The sequence below is a fragment of the Ambystoma mexicanum genome, chromosome 3p (genome assembly GCF_040938575.1).
Source record: "Ambystoma mexicanum isolate Mex_15411 chromosome 3p, UKY_AmexF1_1, whole genome shotgun sequence".
Classification (NCBI taxonomy): domain Eukaryota; kingdom Metazoa; phylum Chordata; class Amphibia; order Caudata; family Ambystomatidae; genus Ambystoma; species Ambystoma mexicanum.
Window position 1 is genome coordinate 1,021,232,947 of NC_090925.1, and position 24,792 is coordinate 1,021,257,738.

Consider the following 24,792-nt stretch of genomic DNA (forward strand, 5'->3'; position numbering starts at 1 on the left):
GGACCTTATGAGTCATGCATAATTACTAGCAAGATGCCATGAATGCATGTTGATGTAAGAACCTATGCTGGAAAAAAATAATTGTATGAAATAACATTGTAACATTGTCACCTCCTGTCTGCATCATTGGTTTTGAAAAAAAAATAACTTTTGAAACTGCCTTGCCTATCCTAATGCACAGTGGGCCGTCTTAAGTTTTTTTTGCTTTTTAATGGATAATTCCAGATTCCTCTGTTGGCCTCCCCTTTAGGTGTCAACAGCAACACTTTTATCACCTTGCGTGTAAGTTGGTACCCACTTTTTGCTGTGTAGTTGGTGAGGCTTCTGTCAGTGAGATGGGTCCCAAGAGTCATCACACTGCTTGCCATTATGTTGTATCGTGTGAAGAGATGTGTTATCGCCATTATAGTTTGAGCTGCACAAGCAAGGCTCCTCCAACTTTAACATTATCTCCATAATATTTCAGGATTAATTGTATTTTTCAGTGCTAAATCCTGAAATTGAGGAGAAGAGGAGCTTGCTGAGAATGTCAAAATGGGGACCTATTTGTGAAGGGCAATCTGTGAGCTTTCTGGGAGTTTCAAACTTGGAATTTACTGGGAATGATAAGCTTACAGTGAATGTTTGATGTGAAGTTTACTGCGAAGTTTAAGCTTCTTGGAAATTTCAAACTGGGAACCTATAAAAAAAAGTCAAACTTGGAACTTACTGAGAGTGCTAAGATTATTGAAATGTACAGGAAATTGCAGCCTTATTATGCATGTCAAACTGGGAGCATCCTAGAAATGTCAAACCAGGAGCTTATTGGGAATGACACGCTGCGAGTTTACTGGCAAAAACAGACTTACTGTAAATGCCAAGCATAGGCTTACTATGAATATTGATACTTGACTGATTGGCAGACTGTGGGCTACCCAAAAATGTAATATTGGGAAATATTAAACCTAACCTAACTGGCAATGCCGGGCTTTCTGAGAATATCAAACTACGAATTTATTGTGAATATCAGTCTGGAAGGTGACTGGGTGTTAACTGCTTACTGGGAATGAAAAACTCTGTGTTTGCTGAAAATGTCAAACTTGGAGTTTACTGGTAATTCGAAACTGCAAGCTTAGTGTGAATAATGAAGCAAACTAGGTACACTGGTCACATCATTACATGGTCTGTCATGTCAAAGCATGATTTGTCATGAGATGCCATGACCTGTTGCGAAATTACAGATCACACATATCATAGCATATCATAACATGACACATTGTGCCACAACATTTAACGAGAGTTGATAGATCATGAAATTTCATAACATAACATATGACATGACATTATATCTTGACAACGCATCATTACATGACATATCATAACATATGTCATGATGCGTCATCATGTATCAGTATATATGACATATCAGGGCATGACATGTATCATGACATATCATGCCATGCCATACCAATCATATGCTGTAGTGGGTTCCGGCTTTTAGTTATGCACTAATAGCGTTATTACAAGGATCTGGGCTTTGATTTTGATCCCTTTTGGTCCATCGGTCTTGCATGCAATTATTAGGTGATCGCTGCCAAAGGAGGGCAATATGTCAGGAGGACTGCCCGGAAGGCATGGCATGCTTAGCTGGCCAGATAATGGAGCCCTCTGCCTAAGTTACAAACTGTTATGAGCTGCACCCCTGTCGGGGACTATCCAGGTTCAGGGGAACTGTATAGACTTCCTGGTGCTGCTGGCACCATCTGCAGTTTCCTTACTTCCAGCTATATATGCTAGTTGCCCTCTGTCATCTGCAGAACCATCCCTCTCATGAAGTGTCGGCTGATGTTTAATGCAACTTCAGCTCTGGACTCCTTAGTGCTGTGGCCATCTACCAGCCCACTGTCGCCGTCTTTAGCTACAGGGACGTCGACACCCTCCCCAACATCTGATTTTTTCCTGAGAAATGTGTACATCTTGTTATGAGATCCTAGGCAGTCCACTGTCTCATCTTCACACTTCCATTGTTATGGCATCTTCTATTTTGTCAATGTGTGTTCTCTTTTCTGTCGTATTTATATATTTGTCACTATTTTACCACTTTATATCATTTTGTCAGCCACTTTAGTGTAAAGTGGTAAAGAAGCACAACGAAATCCATACACAAATGACATGACAAGACACGCCTGCGCATATATAATATCATGATATAATATAGGGTATCACCCTTTTACTGCGCATGCCATGACTTTGTGGCTGAAAATGTTTAATAGATTATAAGGCATCAATGCGCAAATAAATATATCAGGGGGTACAGGGGAGGGTGGGTCATGCTATTTATTAAACTGTGGGTGAGTGGGGGTGTTTTTATTGACGCATAGATTTGCAGTAATGGATGCAGCATTTTCGCCGTGCAGTAATGGTTGTGCAGTATTCACGCAGATCGTAATATAGCATGCCTCGACTTACCATACCATGACATACCGAAACTTTACACATCACACAATGCCATATCATGTTATTGCCTATGCTGTTATATGTCAGAACATTACACGACATGTAATGACAGCAAGGATGATAGCTTGTGGACATTGGGGTGGTGTTTAATTTGTGAAATTGCCCACGACTTGGGTAACCATGACGAGGCCTGCATCTCCCTTGTCGTTTGCTTCTGGCAATTTGAGAGTTGAAAGCGAAGTTGAGTTTGCAACTCATCTTGATTGGATTTGAAGCCGAATGTTTGGGTGCAACAAAAGATTGACAGGTGATTAGGAACTGTAAATGTGCAAGGAGAGGATGTGTGACAATAAGGTAATAATGCAAGTGAGGGATGTGCGAAGTTGCAGCAATTGGCATACTTTCTGAAGCTTACAGCAAAACTTTGCACATTTCCTGAAGTTCTGAAGTTTATCAAAGGGACCGATAAATGCATCAGTATTTAAGTATGCAATGATTAATAGCACAAACCATTGTGGTCTGCATTGGTGGTGCTTTTCACTCCTTCACAAACAGCTGTAATTGGGAAACAAGTTATGTTAACGTATACCTGGCAAACCAATGAAGTGGGTGGAGGTAAATTGGCCTGCAAAACACTATTTGATGAAATGATGTTTCGCAAACAAATGACTTTGTGTTTTCATGTCTTATTTGAATGGTAAGAATACCAGAACTTCACTAGCGGTGTAGTTGGAAAAAAGGGGATGCTTAGCAACTTTGTGTAGCTGTGAAGTCGAGACTTTTACTCAATTAAGGCAGTGTAAATATAATTTTGCATACCCCTTGCTCCTGATTCATGGAATTATCGGCATTGAAAATAGGAACTTTGCATACCAAAACATGCACAAAATCCCATTTGTCGATTCATGGAATTGACTGCGCAGTACTTTTTCTTACTATGCAAGAACTTCACGCAGGCTCGGCATGTATCTGTGTAAGAGGATTCAATCCAGCACTACAGCTAAGTCAATGCCTACTCTGCGATACTGAATGGAAACCCTTATTGATGTATCTTTATGTCCAGTTCATGAGCCTGGATGACTACCCCTATATAACACCCCTCTCTTGGAATCCCCCTGACCCCACTGAGCCAAGAAGTAGTTCTGTTTTGCAAGTTTAAACGGTTTATTTGATAATTTAAACAATATATATATATCACACTTTATAATAAATTAATAATTGAATATCACACTTAATCTGAGCAGTAATCAATAATGGGTAGTCCGGCACTAGCACACTTCTTTATAATCAATGATGAGTGGTTATAGGATGGATACGATAGCAACAATACTTTTATGGTTTCAAATGGATGCAATGTGGAATGAAATGCAGTACAGAAAATAACTTGATAGGATTTCAGCAAAAGACAATGTAATCACTTTCTTGGACAATTCACCCCCCCTTAATCAATGTAAGGAGATGAATAGAATGGGACTCAGTTCTTAGGAATGCAATCAAATAGAGTTCAGTTCAATTCCTCCCCAGCAGCTTATACAACAGATAGGAGTTTTGAAACACAGAGCCAAGTGCTTTGAATATGGTGACAATGCAGTGAGAAATATGCTGAAAATGCTTTTAATTCCCTTCAGGAGGTTCAGGGTGAGTGGTATCTAGTTAATATTAGTCCAGGCTCACTCTAGCAATGATTCAGGGATGGTTCTTAAGAGGGAAACGAAATTTAGTAGTTCAGGCAAAAGCAGCTATCTTTTTACAAGTAAAGAAATCGGGCCAAATCGCAAATCGCGGCAAAATTCGCGGATGCGAGAATCGTGATTACGGAGGAAGTATAAGGACTAGGAAGTCGGTTCTAGGCTCGTTGAAAAGCTGAGATTCTAAGCTTTCAGAGGAAAGTTAAACCAAGTTAAATGCTAGCCAAACGGTTCCAGAGATACGGACGATTAAATAAAGGTAGTTTTTCGGATTTGAAATTTTAAAAGTTCAAAGCGACAGGTTACAGCTTGCAGCTAGAAAATGACAGGTGACAGCTTTGCAAAATGACAAGTGACAACTTCTAGGAGGCAGTTCTGGTTAGATTAAAATAGTTTGGATTAGATTATTTTAACTAAGAGATTGGTTCTGCACAGTTCTGCTAGGTACTCACAATATATTTTAAAATAGGCCTTGCCACGGATCTGGTCAGGTTTTGGACTGGACTCCGGTTCTGGTCTCGGCACTTCACAGTGATCTGGGTCAGCTCTCTGGTTCTGCTAACAGCGGTCTGGGTCAGCTCTCTGGATCTCTGGCCTCTGGTTCTGGATACTGCTCTGCTTTCTCTGGGTACGTCACTGCTTCTGGATCTTTCTGGCACAAGGTTTCAGGCCAGACTCAACACCCAACACCTGGGTCCGGCTGTGAATAGTCTGCAAATGATTTTTGGGCCTGCTGATAAATACTTTTGCTTGCAGTGGGCCTTCTTGGTTCAAAGTTCTGTAGTCTCTGTTCAGCTTGGAAGTCTAAGTGTAGGATCTCTGGATGTGAAGTCATATGTCAGCATGCTCCACAGCAAATGGAATTGAATCTCCCTACCTGTCCCAGCAGTCTCTTTTTATGTGTTTTGAAAGTGGGTGGAGAGGCTAGCTTTCTAGGCCCAACCCCTTCAGAGTTCTGATAGGTTGGAGAATTCTTTGCGTTCTCACTGGAGAGCAGGATTGTGTGTCAGAATGATTTCATTTAATGGCTTGCAGAAAGGACACTCCCCTGTCAAATTACTCACAATCTATATTTGACCTAAAGACATATTTCATAGATACACCGTGGTTTGAAATTACATGCACCCATCACATATCACATGAGTATACCCTGTTCAAACTCTGCTCTTCCTGGGGGCTTGCATTCAGAAATGGCAACATTTGGTGCTTTTTAGTGGGTTTTGCAACATCAGATTTTTCTCCAGATTTATACACATGTACACGGCCTGTCCATACATACTCCAGTAAACTCCCATGTCTCTAGCTTAAACACAGAGTCTGTAGTATACATAAATAGCAGGGTTTTGCCCCAGAATATCACACAAATTCCCAACGCGTCTGAAAACGTGCACAGAAAAATCACAAGAATTATGGTATCATTTAAATAATTTTGACAAGTCTGCACCATGAGTTATACATCTTTCTTAAAATCATATTCTGGCCAACAGGGGTGTGTCTTCCCAGGTCACATGGTGGAGAAACCAGTTTATCCATTTCTGCCAAGCTCAGAGACCCTGCCCCTCCCAGCTTCTGCCAAGAGGAAGCTATTTTACGGTCCCCCTAATAAACCATCTGCCTGGGCCCTGGAAGGCCCATTGTTCAAGAGGAAGCCATTTATGGCCTCCCCCCCAATAAACCCTCTGCCTGGGCCCAGGACAGGCCTTTGTTCAACTCCCTCTAGCTGCTCCACCCCTAATCTAATCAGAGAGGTGACAACTCCTTTTGGCAAGGGGAAGAGTGGCTGAGCAGGTTTTAACTGCTGTGGGGGTAGATGTCAGGCAGAATTCAGTTCCTTAAGCCAGGCCCCAGCTAATGTCACTTCTAGTTACCCAGTTTTCTGCATTCAAATAAACTAACAATTTTTACACATGCAGCTAGAATGCTGATTCTAAGTTCAAAACTATGACATTTTAACAGTTACAAACTATGTGATACTCAAAAGTAGGTCACTCAGTTAATTTAAACATTTCAATTTTGGTGGTTTTAATCCAGTTTCAGTTAGGATGCTGACATGCATAGCTCAGCCAGTTTTGTTATGAACATTGTTTTGGGCTCTTCATCTTCCCAAATTTAGTATGCACACATACTTCATTCTGCCAGATGTCCGCTGGTGTTCAGTGAGATTTTTGGATGTGTTGCAATGTTTGAAAATAGGCATTTTGAGCTGGCATTCAGAGAAACAAAAGGTGATTTTAAAGTGTGGTTTTTCCTTTGGCACACATTTCACTCATGGCACCCCGGCCCATCCTGCTCGCACTGGTGGGTGGCAAGTTAGGCAACCATTTTAGTGTGCACAAACTGTGTGGTTCTCCTAGATTCTGGCGCACATGTGGGCTTTTTGGCCATCTTGGATTTCCTAAGCCCACAGCACCAAATGTTGCAGCATGATAGCTCAAACGTGGGTCAGTACACCCAACATCTGCCAGCGGACAAGTGCCTTGTGCGAGACAACACGAAGAGCATGGGCATGCGCAGAGGGCGGAGTGGAGGCGGAACTCAAAAAATTAGGAAGAAAAAGGGGAAAAGGGGGCGTTATGAAAGACTGGCTGCAGGGAGTCCAAAGCACGCCCACAAATGCACACAACAAAGCTGATTCATGTATGTGACCACGCAACCTTTTGCCTGCGAAATGCCTGCGCAAATCCCTTGATCTCTCTGCAGGTGTAAAGACACTTGTGCATAGGAATCGCAGCACAGAAGTGGGTTTGCATGTCCTATTTAGGGGTGCCTGTATGCAGCTGGGGTTCTGATCTAATTTAGGGGTGCACATACGCACTGTAACAGGGTGCAGGTATGGTTTACGGGGGTTCACACACAGATTTCCTGAGTTTTGCCCAAGTTACGAAGTATCGTACACATGATTTTAGCATGCCGTAACAGTTACCAGGGACCCCACACAGGGTCTGCGAGATGCAGGCCTAATTGCGGTGGGCCCCACACACTGTTTCAAGGGTATATTTATTTGCACCCAGCAGAGCACACAAAGTTGGCTGTTATGTCTGTTTTTGCTTTGCGTGTGGGCATGTCAGCGACATTCCGTGTGCAACCTGTGTATACTGTTACTTTGCACAAACAATTCCATGAATACGTGGAGCGTGCTTTTAAATTTTGCAAGCAGGCTTGTGCATTGTCATTCTCGGCATGCAGTCCTTGTGGGATAAATGCACACTTTTCCAAGAATCGGGCCCCTTATATATGTAGCAACTTTTGGGAAGAAAATTGTTGATTGGAAGCTGTACGTTAGGCCAGGCACTAATGGAACATTCAGTTCTTATTATAACTCAGAAGAGCAGTTTTTGTTCTTCTGGGTGTAAAGTTGAATGGTAAGGAGCCAGGATGTACCCATCTTCTAAAGAAGCAACATTTGTCAATTTACACGGATGCAGGATGTTTCAGTAATATGCTCACCTGTAGGCTATGTCTAAGAGTTGATTCTCAACATAGAATATTAGCTCTGTTAATGTCTGCTCAGGTTGAATGCTAGCTGTAAGGGCTGTAGCCCCTGTTACAAATCAACTTTTGGGGCACCAGTGGCCCAGGGATGAATATCGGTCTCTAAACCATCAATTAGCCCCACACCTCTAGTACACCAGAAGGGATCCGAACAGATTGGAATACAAGTGAATTATAAGAACTCCTTGTCCAATTTTTGGTAATGTGGAAGGAACATCAGGCTTATCTCTGCAGGTTTGTGTCTCTTTGGTTAGTTGCAACACTGGGAAAATACATTTATTACCCAATGATTAAATGGACTCTTCAGTCAAGGTTGTATAAAAATATCTACATTATTATTACTACAGCTGACAGTTCTAGCACACTACAAATACAACTCACACTGTAAAGGAACAGAGAGGACAGACAGTTTCACAAAGGAAAGGGATGCACTTTGGATACTGACAGGAGGGTAGTTGGTAAAGTAATCAGTCTTATAGTTCAAGATTATTTGGTTCCAGCAGAAAAAAAGGGGCATAGGGTCAAAATTGTCTCTAGGGGCCTGCGAGAAGGACCAGGGGGGGCGTAACCACAATGTACCTGGTGATTAAAAGTTCTTGGTGCTTGACAGCTTGGCAAGCGAGGCTGGACAGATGTCTGCAGGCTGTCTGGCATGGCTCAGGCAAATAATCATTGTCTCTGTGCTGGTTGGTGGATCTGGAATGCTGGTTGTGGTGTCCCGGATTGCTCTGGTGACTGTCTGCGGCGTGACAGCAAACAGCTGTGCAGTCGGATGCGGTTGAAGGACTTGTCTGACTCAAAATTGTACTTAAAAAGATGAATGCTTGATGATGCTTGCTTCACACTCCTCTTAGATTCTTCACAGGGCTTGTGTCCCCTCAAGGCAGATGGCTCAAAGGTCAGGAGGGTGTTAGCAGACAACAGTCTTGTCCTTTGTCCATAGACTATCAGCACTTCACACCTAAGAAGCTTGCTGGCAGAACCTAGCAGGGCACACTGTGTGCTGGCTGGGTACTGGTTCTAGAGCTGTTGGATGGCTCCTCTTAGTCTGGTGTCCCTCTCTGTTCCCTTGGAGAAGTATAGGGGAGGGATATTGCTTTCCTCTTGGATCTCCTGGCCTTTCTTCAGTGGTGAAAGATGTAGGTAGACTGTATCTTCAGCTCAGGTCCATTGAGACGTTCTTACTGTGTGGGTGTTAGTACCAAGTTGACACATTGCACTACAGAGTGGTGTGGGCACCTGGGCTTCATTGTCACTTCCTGCATCCAGGCCTTTCCTGAGACCTGCTAATTAACAATCTTCAGTATTTGCCGCCACCAACAAGGTTTGACAATGGACATGCAAATCCATAGTGCCTTGAAATTCTAATCATGCTGCCCATGGCCAGAGGCTTTTGGTGTACCCACAGTTGTCAGCTATCAGCTATCAGCTATCAGCTACACATGACAGGGGAGGGCGGCACTGGTAAACTGTGTCCTCAGAGTGTCCATGACTATTTGTCTGTTGTGCGGTTAGTGTGGAAAATGTGCGCGGCAATGGCATCATTCGTTCTTTTAAACTAACAAACAAAGCCCAGGCAATCACACTCTTCCCGTGTGGATGATCGAATTCCTCAGAGCCCCTCCCCTTACTGTTGAAGGCAACAGAGCAAAGTGTTTACCAAACAGGCACTAAAGCCTTGCAATGGTGGTTATCAGCTGTGCTATGTCAGCTGCCATATCGCCTTTGATGCCTACTACCCTCAAAAGTGCTTGGTGGCATTGCCCCAGTGGTAGAGTTGACCTTAGGATTGCAACGTTGAAATCAGGTGACCGGTATCAAACCATCGAGCCACGCCATCTCCCTAAGAAGAACAACATGTCTTTAGCCTACTCAACCATAAATTATACCACAGGCAACGCAGTCGATCCTTGTGCGATGACATGCGTGGCATTTGCGGGATCAGAGAAACAGCGGGAGAACTGCCTGTTGAATCCTAACACCAACTTCAAGGGGCGTTTTCTGTGCCTTCCAATGTGTGTCTCAGAGCTGCCGGCATTCTTTGCTAGAACATTGCATGCGTTATGATACCTACTGGCATGTTTTTAAATATTAAAAAAAAAACACAAAAACAATAGAGTTAGATATTCAAATGCCCAGAATTAGAATTCATAAAGTATGGAGAAAACTGGTCAGGCTCAAGCGAAATCCAAGGACAAGGAAAATAATCCAATCGGAAGAGTCAACATGACAGTAGGCAAGCCATCCACTCCAGCTGCGCTTCTCCGAATTGAGATGAGAGAGATGAAACCAAGCAGAAAGTGATTATGGGAAATTGTTATAGACGACCTCACAGCGGGAGCCCGCGGAGCAGGAAACATGTCTGCGGATATTGTAAACAGGGTGAAGAGTAGCAACAATAGAGAATGCCAGCCATTCAGCCTCCACTGCCCGTCTTCTTCACGAGGAATCGATCCACCAATGAAATGGCGCTCTTTCTTCTAGCAGCGCTACTACCTCTATATCTGGTAGTTGCTTTTCCTTCCCACCAGGTTATTGAAAGCAATCAACTCGCTTCACTCCACTGCCAAAAAATAATAGCTTTTGTGTCTATATTGTGTGCATTCAGAGCTTACTGGCCCACCCCAGCTTTGTTTTCTTTGTATGTTTGTTCGCCCCGTTTATCATTCAGTGGCTATTGGAACACCACTGACCAAAAGACCTGCCAAAGCTCCATTACTTTTTGCCATTATCCCACCCCCTTACCTGACAGTATTTTGTCAGTTTCCTTACTGTCCTTACAGTTCACAATCGTGATGGAGGAGAGTTTGCTCCTCGTCTTTCACTGCATTCGTGACTGCTTTAAACGTTTGTAAAGGAATGTTTTAATCTAGCCTTATAAGTAAGATTATATATCGGTACTACGGCACTTAGCTTATTTTAAGTACTACAATTTCAATATTACCTGTTTTTAATCTGTTTTAATTGTGTTGATATTTGTATTGCAAGCTTTTGTTTGTAAATGGTGCAAGCCGAAATAAAGTATTGCTACTACTTCGTCGTTCAGATGATGTCGTTGAAACCAGATAAACCCATGCAGAATCCCCTATGTAAGGTACATTAGGACAGCACCTACTGCATGATGCTATAACATTTGCTCCGTTCATGTTTCGTCATTTCGAGCAATTTGAATGATGTATTTTAGTATCTTTGACCGTTTCTAAAGTGGCATTCTAGGGGACAGTCGGACGTGTTATTAGAGGGGAATGACTATGCAGGGGAGCGGGAGGAGGAGGTAGGTGCTGGAGACATGGGGCCTCATTCTGAGTCGGGCGGTCTGATAAAAGAGTGCTGGTGTGCACGGATACCGGCACTTTACCAGACCTCCCGACTACGGGTTTGCTGGTGGGGCACCTTTTCTTACTTCCAGCTAAGCCAGGCACCCTACTAGCCAAAAAAAGTCCTGGTTACCACCATCGGCAATGCCGCCAGACCGGCTGCCGGAAACGGCATCCCCATTTGCCAGTAGCGCCGGGATACCGGCAGGGTCGGAATGAAGCCTGTGGTGTGTACATTGATATGTATGCACAGCGCTGATATCTAAATGGACCTCGCTCATGAATCTAAGTGCATCTCCACGCAAACACTCATATAACATTATAAGAGAAATGGAATTAGCAAGTATGACCAGGAATCACTGTGCTTCAAGATCTCACTGATGAGATGTGTGGTCGGTCTGCGAGTCACCAGGTCCAAATCCTGCGGGAATCCACCGTGGATCTGTCTTAGGTGGATCCTTTGTCAACAATGGTGTTGAGTAGTCATAGCATCTCTGAATACAATGCTTTTACACTATGATAAAAATGGCGGGAACATATGTTTTTAATCCCAAACTAAAACTGAAAAAAGAAGCCAGAATTGAGTTGAAATAGGCTCTGTGCAACACACACACACATATTACATGAGAATACTGGAATTTCAAAAGTGAGTCGTTCTTTAGCAGCCTTGATAACTGCGAAGCAAAGCTCATCAGGGCAGAAGCCCAAGACTCCTATGGTCCTGCCGCCTGGTGCCTTGTCTACGTCGTTTCGATGGCGGCCGATGGGCAGTTTTGCACTTCAGCAGAATGCTTATGACTAAGGAATGTTAGGCCGGACCACCGTAGTGGCACTCACTGCAAGGACTCGTGTCAGCCCCACAAGCATGCCAAACAGTATTGGCATTGGTTCCCAACTCGGTTTCCATATTTCAAGGATATTTACTTTATGAAAGCCAAAGTGCAGTTATTGAAAGGTGTTCTTAGGTCATTCCCTTCACATATATTTTATAAAGCGTTTAAGTAAATGAGGTCTGTTTCTCATGTTTTGGTCCACCTCGCCACTACATACGGATGGCGGATCTATGCGAAAATGCAAGATGTCGCTTGAGAAAAATGCGGGAATAACGAATTGAAAATGAATTTTCCATTATGATAATTCTTCATCGTGAAATGACATAAATAACAATGGCAAATCAAGGATCGTGAATTTCAGCGTGAATAAACCATTTTTAAAGACATGTTCTTCAATCATGGCTAAGCATTTCTCTTCTTTTTAGTTGAATTTGGTGTTCCCTACTACTTTGCAAAGCAACTGCCAAATCAATAGAGAATTCCATTATCCAAGATGGCTGCTATAATCTCCCAAAAATAGGAGAAACACATAATTCAGGCAAAAAAAAATATTCTTACTAGAAAACCTTCTTTATATCATGTTAATGCATCATGTTCAAGCTCTATACATGTTTAAGAAAAACAGAGGGTTGCCTGGCTTGAACAAGACAGTCATACAACACTCGAACCACCTGAACATTGGGTGGTTCAAGTCACATGAACCTTTAGAACTTCCCCAGAGATTCATTCTGGGGAGTTTGGGTTACACATTAGGGCCCTAAGAGGGCGAGAAGATGACTGACGTCCCCCACTAGGCCCTATAACATTCCTCTCTGCCCTGCTTGTTGCTGGCAGCCCCGATATGGTATTGGAGCATGCTGAACCCTTATTAGATCCATGGGCTGGGCTGCCCACCAATCAAATGGCCATAGACATGCGTAGAATTCCACAGTAACCCCTAGCGTTTACTCGCCCACCAATGTGCCTCCCTTGGGGGCCCTGCTTTCTTTTTTGTCTACCCCAACCTTACCTCACGCAAGGCCATCTTTGTGCTCAGGTCTGGAAGGCTATTTGAGTGGACATTTCAGACCCTGTCCTCAACCTCTATTGGTAGGAATTGCTATATTCTATTTCTAATACATTTATTCATGAACTCTAAAAAAACTAAACGAGTTATAGCTCAGTGGCAACTTGCTTGTCTTGGACGCAAGATGATGCAGAGCTTCGAAACCTCTTTGGCATTAAGCACGTTATAAACAAACAATTATAATAATAATGTAAACAAAGTTGGGATATTGGGGAGTGCTAAGCGATTTTTGGGGATGAAGGAGTGAGACCAAGGAGGGCAGGAGTCTGGTTCACACTCCTATGCGACCAATAGAATTGTGCAGGTCACTAAACATTTGGATCAGTCACAAGAACAATTCTGTAGGTGACTTCTTGGGGACTTAGAGCAACCATAACAATTACAGAACACAGAGTTGAAAAAGTCTGGCGCCTCCCACATCGTTCTTTTGAAATAAAGAAATAGTTGCATTTTCTTGCATTAATAACTTTTGGCCTCAGTACGAGTCCTTCGGTGTGGCAACACGTGGCAGTGAATTGGCAGCAATGTCATTATCACTGGATTACCACTCCACAATGCTACGGGGATTGGTGATAAGGTGGGGTATACCTCCAGCAAAAATCATCCTCTTTACCACAATTAATTGTCAGATTTACCATGTGGTAGTACTGCTTCTAGTAAAAAAAAAAAAATCATGGAGCCGTGTGGACCAAACAAATGGGGGCAACATCACTTTGCCGCCACTCATAATCCTATGGAAAGTCCACTGGACCAAATGGCGTGATAAAGGTAATCGATTATACGTTTCTTTTTATTCATTTCTGAATTATTGCCTAATGCCATTGAGGGGCCAGGGTAAGCTATTTCTAGAAAGTGCCTCAGTTGACTTGTCCATGCGGAAAAGGAACAATGGGCCTCATTACTCGTTTGGAGGTAGCCATGGAGCTATTAGCACCATGGCTGCCTCCAAACCGGGCTCCTTTTTCTGGGTTCCTGCAATGGGCACTTTCCGGTTCATTCCAACATAGGAGGACCCGGCAAGTCCTCCTTGCAGGAACCATTCCCCATTCCCATTGGAGCCCCCAGAGGGCTCAATGGAATGGGGATGGAGGTAACAACAGGCACATTATAAGTGTCCCATTGCTACCTCCTTCTTCCCCTCGCGGGACCCGGAAAGCACGCCTGGTTTTACCAGGCGTCCGATCCGGGTGCCGCGCTGGGAACCTGGTGATCAGCCCTGACGGAATAAAGGGGGCCGGTCCCGTACCGGCTCCCTTCATTCCGTGAGCGCAAGCCTCGTAGTGAGGCCCAATATGTTTTTTTCTCTCAGACGAGCAGCTGATTTACATTGCTCACAAAAGAGTCTGCATTGATAAGTTCACCCTCCTCACCTCCAGCAATACACGGGATTTATGATAAGATTGTGAATGACCGTCATATCAGCTATTGATATGCAAACCGTCCCATCCCCACTAAGGGCCCTATTCATGGAAAATGTGCACGGATCTAAGTAACTTTGCACTGCTGAAAAGTGACTTTGCATTGCCGACATAAATCCTGATTCATGGAACTGTGCACAGAGTGTTTTTTGCAGGGCAAAGTCATGTTGTACTGCACAAATGACCACTTGCACTGGCTTTGCACTGCAGAAATACACTTTGCACATTTCCATAAATAAGGGTTTGTGTCGGCAGTGCAAAGTCACATTGAACCGTGCAAACATTCCATGAATCCGCCCCTATGATTTTAAGTGCATTCTCAGAACTAAAGACCTTCAATCTGTAAAAAGGAGATCGGAGGCTGACGATAACCGGTTTGGTCTTTAGTGGAAAAAAGAAAGAATGCTGAACAAACCCCTCTTACCTGTGCAGCGTCCATCTCGTTCAGCATGACCACAGAGGAACAGTTGTAGTCGAAGACCAGCCTCCAGAAATCAGTGGCCGTGTTGGGCATGGGATGCTGAGTAACCAGGAAGGCAGCCGGCTGCTTGTGGCTCTAAAGTAGAGAAAGAGCAAAGAGGTGGGACACGCATTAAAAGAGCATGAGAGTATTCCCCCAAATGCCAGGGTGACACCATCCAATGCCTCCAGGAGCAATATAGTGGGATCACACCTAACACACATGGCTATAATCCAGGCCCTCCAGATTGGTTTGAGGAGCACTCACATGGCACCAAAGGAGACCTAAGCTACTATTACAATTCAATGCTTCCAACATCTCCTAAGTGGTAAACGTTGGCATAAGTTGGGTGATCTATTTCAGGGTTAGTGAAATCTGTGCTCTCTCTCTCGCAGTGTAGACCACCGCAGGAGGTGGCAGGGATGTACAAGCTGCCTTACTCCATTCAGTCCTGTAGCCCGCTCTTCTTACATCACACCTGTACATCGTGGCTTCAGCAACCCAGGACGTCATTGTTTAGTCTCTGAATTGACCCTTGTGAGACATTGCCGTGCCATATATATGTCCATTCATTTCAAGGCCATTTAGAACATACTGCCCATTTTCATATGTCCAAGTGCCTACAGGCCATTTAGAGCCTAGCCTACAGGGCCATACCTATGCCTATATGCCTACGAGCCACACGCATGGACATGTTATCTTCAGTCTATTGTACAAAAATCCCCTGTAAAAAAGGGTGTTCATTAATCTCTAAATCCATTGGAATATTTGTCTACTAAACTGAACTTGACTAGGTTTACTGCTGATTTTAAGCAAACAATCTAGCTCACCATCAGTCCATCTCGATTTAAATCAAGCCACATCAGAGTTTTGTTTCCAAAGTATTGAGCTGTGAGTTGCCCTGCGCCAGAGGAAGGACGAGTCGTAAGGCCTGAGAGACTGTTTAACAGTACAGGGCAGACATGCAGATGCTTAAGGCGTCTTTTTGTGCACAGACACGTGGAGGGTGGTCTAGTTTTTTTAAACACCCATAAATATATGGAAACTATTCCAAAAATACAACATATACATTTCAGAATTGTCCTATAAAAACTCAGCCGTCTATTCTTGTGTAAGAATGATGAAATGAAATCCGAGAACACACTATCAGTGTAAGCAAATGCGACACTTAATTGAGTTGTCAGTGTCGTGGGTACGTTTTTTCAGTTAATGCGGGAGATAAGGGGACTACAATAGAGCAATCGATGTTTGGCTGGATCGGGAATGGGGAAACTCGCTAAAGCAATGCAACGGATCGGATTGGGTACAGGTTAGATAAATAGAGGGAGCCAGGGGAAACGCCAGCTGTGGAAATACTCAGTTGCTCTACTTATATTGAGAGCCTTATTTTAAGCGATGACATTGATATAAAAATAGCATAATTTACTGGATACTGTCATAGTTGTTGATTTTGCCATCTTTCTTTGGCCATCTTCTTTCGTAAAATGCCAGTTCAGTTAAATCCCCCAGCAATGTTTCAACTTCTGCTTTTCATTGTTCATCTCAGGGCCTCATCATTTCCCTTTCAGCATAGGAAATTGCAGACAGAAGCCTTTTAGGGCCTACTTTGGAGACACTGGTGGGCATGGATAACTATTAAAGGGCAGACGCAGTTGGTCTTCCAGTTATTAGGTCTATTCTCACTGATCTATATCGACACCTTTTTGCATGCCCGGAACATGATTATACAATTGCCAATGGAGAATTTGCAGAATCAACAATTATCTTTATTGTTAATTATGCCTTTAAAGATGTCCTCTGGCGTCCATGCTTTTGCAAAACTATGCTCTGATGTGTCTCCCTTTTGTATCAGATGAGGAGCTTTTTGAACATATTGCCATTCTCGTTCATCGATAGTTATTTCAAGCTAATTTTCCCATTTTTATTTTGCTTTTCATGCCCTGTTCCTTTGACTTTCTTATATCCCTGGTAGTGTTTGTTCTTCCATTCTCACCTTTGCAAGCATCTTCTTCGCACTATTATGGTTTCCCTGATGTCTGATCTGAAATAGAGCTCCACTCCATAAGCTCCAAAGTCATTCCGCATTACTCTGAATAAGGTCACATGTTTCTGAAAATACCGCCAAGGGATTATTTCAGTATCATCATAGAGCTCTCTGAGTTTACTGGGGCCCGCTGCAAGAGGCACCAGATGTCACTTCTATTTTACATTCAGTTCTAGGTGTGGAGTTTCAGGAATTTTAATGTTTCGGTGGAAAAAGGCATTCATTTTGAACAGCCTTACACTGGTCTCCCACCCGAAATGTGCATAGAAAACATAGGATAGTTAGTGAACAGCAGCTTCCTAAAGGGAAACATGCAAGGACCAGCAGTGAAGTCTTTCTTATTCCTATTAGAATACTTAAAATAATACATTAACTTGGTGGTACTTCTGCAGGTACAGGACCTTAAAAGCGCCTTTTTTTCTATTTTACTCCTAGAAGAGTCTTTCTTCTGCACCATGCAGTACTTAGTATGGAGTTTCCATATATTCCCCCAGTAGTGAACTAAGACTCTCATGAGAATGCTTCCAATTGCTATCTGTTTCTGGTGAATTGGCTGCAGAGTCACAATTTAGGACTGCTTCATCTCCCCAGAAGAACACCTTTAGTTTTACCTATCGCCATGGTGTTAACTTCCTCTACGAATAGTTCAAAATGTACACTAATTTTGCTCTTTTTTGTTCTACATAAAATTGTTGCTAGATACTGAATCTGTTTGGGATCATGAGAAATGTCTAAATATACATTTTTCCTCAATCCTCTTTAATGAATATTTACCATAGTGTGCTATGTTTCCCAATACTCTTCCATATATAATGGTGTGATGATTCATTGCAGTTCTGAAGCGAAAATCATCAATTAATCTGCAAACTTACTTTCAATGGGCCTCATTACACGGTAGGCGGTAAGGGTTTACCGGTACCGGTATTTTACCGCCTTACTACGAGGTCCCTTTGCGGGTTGGGGAATTTAACGCCTGCTTTTTGCAGGCATTAAAAATCCAACCCGCAAAGGGACCAGGGAGCTTATTACGGTACCGCAATTTGCGGTACCGTAATTAGCGCCTTCCCCATGCCCTATGGGGCAAAAATGGGAATGGGGAAGGGCAATGGAGGAAGGAGGAATTACCGCCTTCCCAACCTTGGAATAGGGCGGTAATTCCCCTTTCCTCCAAGGCGGTACCGGTAAATTACCGGCATGAACCATAGCGCTAATAGCGCCATGGTTTACCGCCTACCATGTAATGAGGCCCAATGTTATTTGATGTTATTCTTTTGTGGGTCTAGTTGGTCAATTGCCAGAGAAACTGCTTCCACTGTGATGTTTGAGGGTAGCTGAGGCAGTGGACACCCTCAGCTTGTTCTATCGTGCATGTCTTAAGAGGTTAGATTGTCAAAGGTTCACATATGTACAACAAAAAAATCCGGATAATCTTTCTTCAGTTTATATCTTATATTAAGGTAGAGTGCTGATTGATTACTAACTTTAACTTCAGGAGGTTTCTTAAGTTTCCTTTTGATGGACCACCTTACCAGCTTCCTTTTTTGTACTTTCCACGTTGCTTAGAAATCTTTCCCTTGACTTTTGCTTTTTTTCCTCAAATAATAGATTATGTTCCCACCAATACGTTTCTCCAGTGAGTCAAACATAGTACCAATTGATCAGGAATAGTCTTTCTAAATGTGCACTTTTATCTATGGCATGAACTCATCTTCAAGCGGCAGATAGCTGTTGAACATTATTTCCCCAGAGTGTGATGGATGCCCATACTGCCAGCTCGACTAGATAATGATGGGAGCCCAACATGGTACCCATCTAGCTTTCAGCTGATGAGGAGCTTAGACCTTTGCAGATCAGAAACATATACATGCTGGAGAAACTGGTGTATGCTTCCAAAAGAGTCTTTCCCCCATGCGCGCATCTCTCACTTTGTCTCTCTTTGTGTCGTGATCTAGAGGGGCTTAGCTATCAAATAGCTATCCGTCTTTTCCCATGAGTGCCTCAAAAATCGCCAACACCATCCCTAGCGTGTTCTATCTAGCCAGTCCTTTTGCAGGGAATAAAGGTGGATTCTCCCTGAATTTCGTTGTGTTGCACCCTCACCAGGCTTCTCACCTGTCACATGTTCTGCTGCTTCCTCCCTCTGCTATCGTTTGTACCACAGGTCTAATCTTGTTGCACCAGTTTCATGGTGCTGAACATCTTTGAGCAGTATCCTTTCTTCAAAGACCTTAGCAGGCCATCTGCCAACAGCACAATCATGACAACCCACACCTAACTCAAGATCGGGACTATAATTCCCTGTCTCCATTCCTCGGCTCTGGCCGCTCTGTCATGGCCATGGCTGCCCCTCCAGTCCTTGGACGCTTGACTGTACTTACCATGTCATTTCACATATTTAATGGGCTTGTCTTATCCCAGTGGATTGGTGATTCCTCGTCCAGCCTGCTTTCATCCAATCCAGTATTAGTCATTAGCATCCTTTACAGTGTCACTGATTATGAAGGACTGGCTCTGGAATTTTCTATAGATGAGTGTGACACCATTAGTGCTCATAAATGGGCACTGCACACACTGTTTGAGTTTTTTCTATTGAAAGTCGTTGCTTGCTTCTCCAGGTTTTGCATGCAGAAGTTCATTATATTAATGGCACACTCTGCCTTTCCCAGTGTATACTTTCCTTGTATTCTGACCTTAACTTGATTGTCATGTAAACAATCTGCCCTATCAAAGGAATCTTAATCTAATTAGAGCAGAGTGCTTCGTGTTCACCAGCAATGTCTTCGAGTAGTCATTAAATATGTTTTTGCGCTCTGAAACACTTGTGTACGAGTGCGATACAAATAAAACATCATATCATATCATTTCATATCATGTTGTCTACATTGTTTGGACTCATCAAATTCAAGAAAACTATTACAGCCCCTGATGTCATCCATCTTCTGCAATCTGAAGTCTTCTCCCTCCATCATGCCGGCCGACCCTCTTCCCCCAAAGGTGTGGCTACATATCCAGCTGCGTCTGATGCCTTCAGGCCATGGCTGTGTATGAACATGTCCTCTAATGGTTGTACCATCCTGCAAGATGATCATGGACTATGCTTCACTTCCGTGGACCTGATTCGGTTCCTGCAAGATGATCATGGACTATGCTTCACTTCCGTGGACCTGATTCGGTTCCTGCAAGATGATCATGGACTATGCTTCACTTCCGTGGACCTGATTCACAGAAGCAATTTATAATGGCGCAATCCCATTGAGAAACGCTCTGTGAATCCGGCCACCTGTCTTATAATGAACATACCAAAAATACAGCCTCATTTTCTGAAAATTCTAAATTTTGCTCACCGAGAGGTTGTGTATGAGGTTCCTGAGATCACTTCCTGTCCTAACCTATGCCCCTAACTTTACCCTTTGAAGCTTCCTGCCCGTTCACCATGTTTTTAAGCATTCCAACACACCCTCTATAACGCACCTGGTATTCTTACGAACCACCAGGCCAGATGGTTTGGTGTACTGATGTGAACTTTCAGTGTCTTAGATTACCTCCCACGCATACACACTATTCATGGCATATGGGCTACTGCTGTTGAGTTACCCACAATCACTGGCATAGGCTCATGTCAGATAATGTGTGCCCGATTCAATACAGTCAGTCATCCGTCAAACGTTGCTGGAAGTCCTACAATGACCAGCAAGCACAGGTGTCCTCCATTTCATCCAATCCCGTATCTGTCAATTCCACTGACTGTCCCTCTCTTCATTCCTCCTCATCTACCACACTATTATGCCCCTTCAATCACGTTTCAAACTCCTCCAATGTGTTCAATAGGAACGTGCAGGTTAAGTCAGAGTAATATTGGCTTCCTGCCTCATTTCACTTCCCTCTTTACTGCACCCCTTTCCCTGTGTACTTTATATGTGTAATCCTTTTTTGTCCTGCCTCCCACTTGCCTTCTTCAGCTGCCTTGGACATGTTTTCCCTCACCTTTCCTTCCAGTTCTCCTTCCCTTTCATTCCCCATTACCTTTTTTCTCCCACCGTTTTTTCCCTTCTCTGTGCCTGTTTCCATTGCTCCTTTCCTTCTGAAACTGTTCGCTTTTTACTGCCCACTTATTTCTTCCCTGCCACGAACCAGCAAAATGATACATATTTTTCAATATCTCTATTTTGCACTGCATTGCCATAAAATTGAGCTGCACCTTTCTCTCGCCCTTCCTCAAATACCTGCATGTGTGCTACCACCCAGCCTTCCTCTTCAAGGTTTACGCATCCCCACTCTCTGCCTCTTGATCTCCCCTCTACTGGCTCACCAGCTGACATATTCCCACAATGCTCCTCCCCTCCCTCTTTCTCTGCGCCTCATTTCTCTTTCCTCCTACTCCGCCATGTGTTCCAGTAAACTCGCGATTGTTTTCATCTCGCTTCGCCTATCTCATGTTCCACCGTCCGTGGAGTTTGGAGATGGGAAGTCTTTGAAGTTCGTGGGGTCCTGCAATTCAGTGCTTACGATACGTGATGGCAGGATTGCAGGACGGAATTGATACCTCAGGGTCTGCTGGCTGTTTACCTGTATGTATCTGTGGGGTGTAGTGTGGGGGAGGGGACTGAAAGTGTTGGAGTTATTTCCTTTCGTGTTGATTGTAACTTTTCAGTGGGGGTTGACGAAGAAGGGGGGGTTGAAATATTTTGGTACTGGACTTTAGTGTTGACTATATGTCTGGCCGGGGATGCAGGATGGGAAGCAGTGTCTCGTGGTCTGCTGGCTTGCTCAGCCCCTGAGCAAAGGCACCATGACCTTTCTGCTATTTCACCTTCTGCAGACCCTTGCCCGCCACCGGGCTTCTGTCCATTGCTAATGGCATTGATGGCCGGACCGCACAGTGAGACCTCGCCCATAACTTCTCTTGGTCAATGTTCTTGGCCATTGCTAGACTCGACCCTGTCAACTTAGGCCAGTGGGACTTTGCTGACTGGGTCTGACCCTGGACCTTAACACCTCAATAAGGATTCCAGAATGCCACTTTCAACAAAAAGACAATGCCTGGTAGGTATTATCATACAATTTACGAGAGATTCTCTTTAAGGAGAGTTTGTGTTCCAGAATCACACTGGATAGGGAGGATTGTAATAAATAAATAAATAAATAAATAAATAAATAAATAAATAACTGTTTGCCAAGAACCTTTACCAAGTAGGAATCACTGACTATAAACATTTGCTGTCAAAAGCATTCTTAACACTAACACTTTTGAGGCCATAGCATTTCATGTCTCTGGGGGATCCATTTGGTAATTGTGGGTCTTCACTTGTATACCGGTTCTAGGGGCCGCGGTTGGCAAGGACTGCCTAAGCCCCGGAGCATAGACATCTGTCAGGCCGGTTGATAATGAATTGATCATCCGTGTGCCTGCGTCTCTCAATATTGCTCTAGACAGTGCACTTGTACAGTAACGTTCTCCCCGGTGGCTCATAGAGTGTCTCTCTGCTTTGTTTATTTCTCCATTAATGAGGCTATTAAACAGCCAAGTCACTCATGCCTGCAGAAGGGAGGATGTGGAAGGCATCCCTCTGCAACGCCAACCATCCGTTTCTTAAGTGGGATAGGATAGCACAGATACTTTCATCCCCCTAAAGACCACTTTGGCTATGCATAACTGCGCATCTTTCTTAATAACGAAACAAACAATTGATATGTGTGACTGGTTTCCTCTGTGCATTCTAGCAAGAGAAATTGCTGAAGGCCTGGTGACTCTTTGCAGTTATTCACATCTCTACCAGGGATGGCCAGAGTTGCGTTTTCTACATCCCCATGTCCTGCATCTTGTTAATTAGCCCAAGATGGCGCATAAGCAGCACTCTAGAAAATAAATGTACTTTCTTTTGAAGGGTCTGACATCAATGACATCATTAAGCATCCCCTAGCGTATTCTGGTTTTAGAAATTGCAAACAAAGACCAGGCAGGTAAGGTTGCAGAAATGTATTTTCAAGAGAAAGTGGGTACTGGTTAACTTAGGGCATGGGACGAGGAATATAATGTCACATGTGTAGTTTGATCAGGAGGGGTTTGTGGAGCCCACGGTTGACTGCCTACTAGTGCCCCAGGATCGGGGCCATGAGCTTTCTGCAGGTGGTAAATGGGGTTTCTGAAAAAGGTCCCCTCCCGCAAATGGTGCATACCCTAATTTAATTGACTACGTGGAGGAAACCCCTGCATTAGTGTGGCCTTGGCTGAATGCCTAAAGGGAGGGCATACAGTGGGGGGAATAACAGCTACAAGGGAGGAAGTCCTGGAGCGTGGTTTGCCAGCCTGCATGGCTCGGTGGTAACTGCAGAGATTGCAAGGGAGAGTGCAGAGACGAGATATCTGTGTAAACATGTTCAAGGCAGATGTGAAAAGGGCGTCTTTGCAGAAGGAATGCACTGACCCCCAACGTCCTTCTTGTGGGCGGCTTACGAGGCAGAACCAACATGCTGAGTATCAGACTCCTAATATTTGTTCAAATTTAAACTTTTAAAAAGAAGTTTTATTGGGACTTGGTAAGCCTTATACATGTATCAAAACAGCGAAAATAACAGACATTCACATAAAATACACAAACATGATTTATTCAAAGTATTCTTAAATAAAATACTTTAAATCATACAAAATCAACAGCAACCAGCCAATACCATTCTAGACTGCAAGGCATTTTGGCAGTGTTTCATTAAAATTATGCACCCAGGAGCTACACTCTAATTGTCTTAAGGGTAGCAGACCAGCACACTGAAACAAATAAATGCTACAAACTTTCAATCTCTCTGCTCTTGCAGAGCCACGGAGTCTTTCTGAGTTTAGGATCCTGGCTCTGGCTCCCAGAAATTCAAGTGTGGGCAAGAGATTGAAGCAAAGTCTCAAAAAGGGTCTTTTCCAAATTGCATTTGGGAATGAAAGCCTTAGAATATTTGCATATGGTTCTATGCATTCGTTGGTATAAATTTAAGCATGTACGTAACACATATTCAGTATACAGAAATTATAAGGACAACAAAAGGAATCCATATTCAAGCAAGCTCTGCAGTGGCTTTCACTCTTCATTTTGGGGAACTTCTAAGATGGGAGACTTGGGGCTCACATTACGTATTCTACCTCATAATCCTATAAGCAATGGTAAATACATCTTTACGTATTCTACCTCATAATCCTATGAGCAATGGTAAATACATCTTTACTTATTCTACCTCATAATCCTATGAGCAATGGTAAATACATCTTTACTTATTCTACCTCATAATCCTATGAGCAATGGTAAATACATCTTTACGCATTCTACCTCATAATCCTATGAGCAATGGTAAATACATCTTTACGCATTCTACCTCATAATCCTATGAGCAATGGTAAATACATCTTTACGCATTCTACCTCATAATCCTATGAGCAATGGTAAATACATCTTTACGCATTCTACCTCATAATCCTATGAGCAATGGTAAAAACATCTTTACGCATTCTACCTCATAATCCTATGAGCAATGGTAAATACATCTTTACGCATTCTACCTCATAATCCTATGAGCAATGGTAAACACATCTTTACGCATTCTACATCTTTCACCTGTTTTAACCTGTTTACACATGAGCCACTTTCACTGTTTTTCAAACAAAACAGCCAAAGCATGCACCCTGACTTCCTAGTTTTCACAGCTCTAGCTCATTCATCGTGGTGTAGACAGCCACCTACACAGCCACATTTTTGATATCCCAAAGAAAAGTATTCTTTGCATCATTTGAAGTACATAGTCTATAGCAGACAAGTTCCAAACCTTGCCTGTATGGGGTTCATTCCATGCAAACATCCACTAGTGCTTGAAGTTTATGGTTGGAGTGAGTCCCCCCCCAAGTTCTATCTTGTCTTAGCATGCTTTGTGAACATACGTAAGTTACAGGTAGACGTTCTAATGAAAGAGATATATCTGAGGTGTGAAAGTGAATAAAAAGGTATTTAAATTGTAGGGTGCTGAGTGCAAGATGGAATATGATATGTTATGATGTGGTATG

At 43.3% G+C, this 24,792-nt stretch overlaps 1 protein-coding gene across 19 annotated transcripts in view; it reads right to left on the reverse strand.

Moving 5' to 3' along the window:
* PTPRT (protein tyrosine phosphatase receptor type T) overlaps positions 1-24,792 on the reverse strand; it is a 2,174,878-nt gene that overhangs the window by 14,576 nt on the left and 2,135,510 nt on the right. For all 19 annotated transcript variants that reach the window (XM_069652359.1, XM_069652348.1, XM_069652364.1 and 16 more), the window contains one exon: positions 14,675-14,806. In XM_069652359.1, coding sequence (XP_069508460.1) covers positions 14,675-14,806 — 132 coding nt within the window. The remainder of the gene's footprint in view (positions 1-14,674; positions 14,807-24,792) is intronic.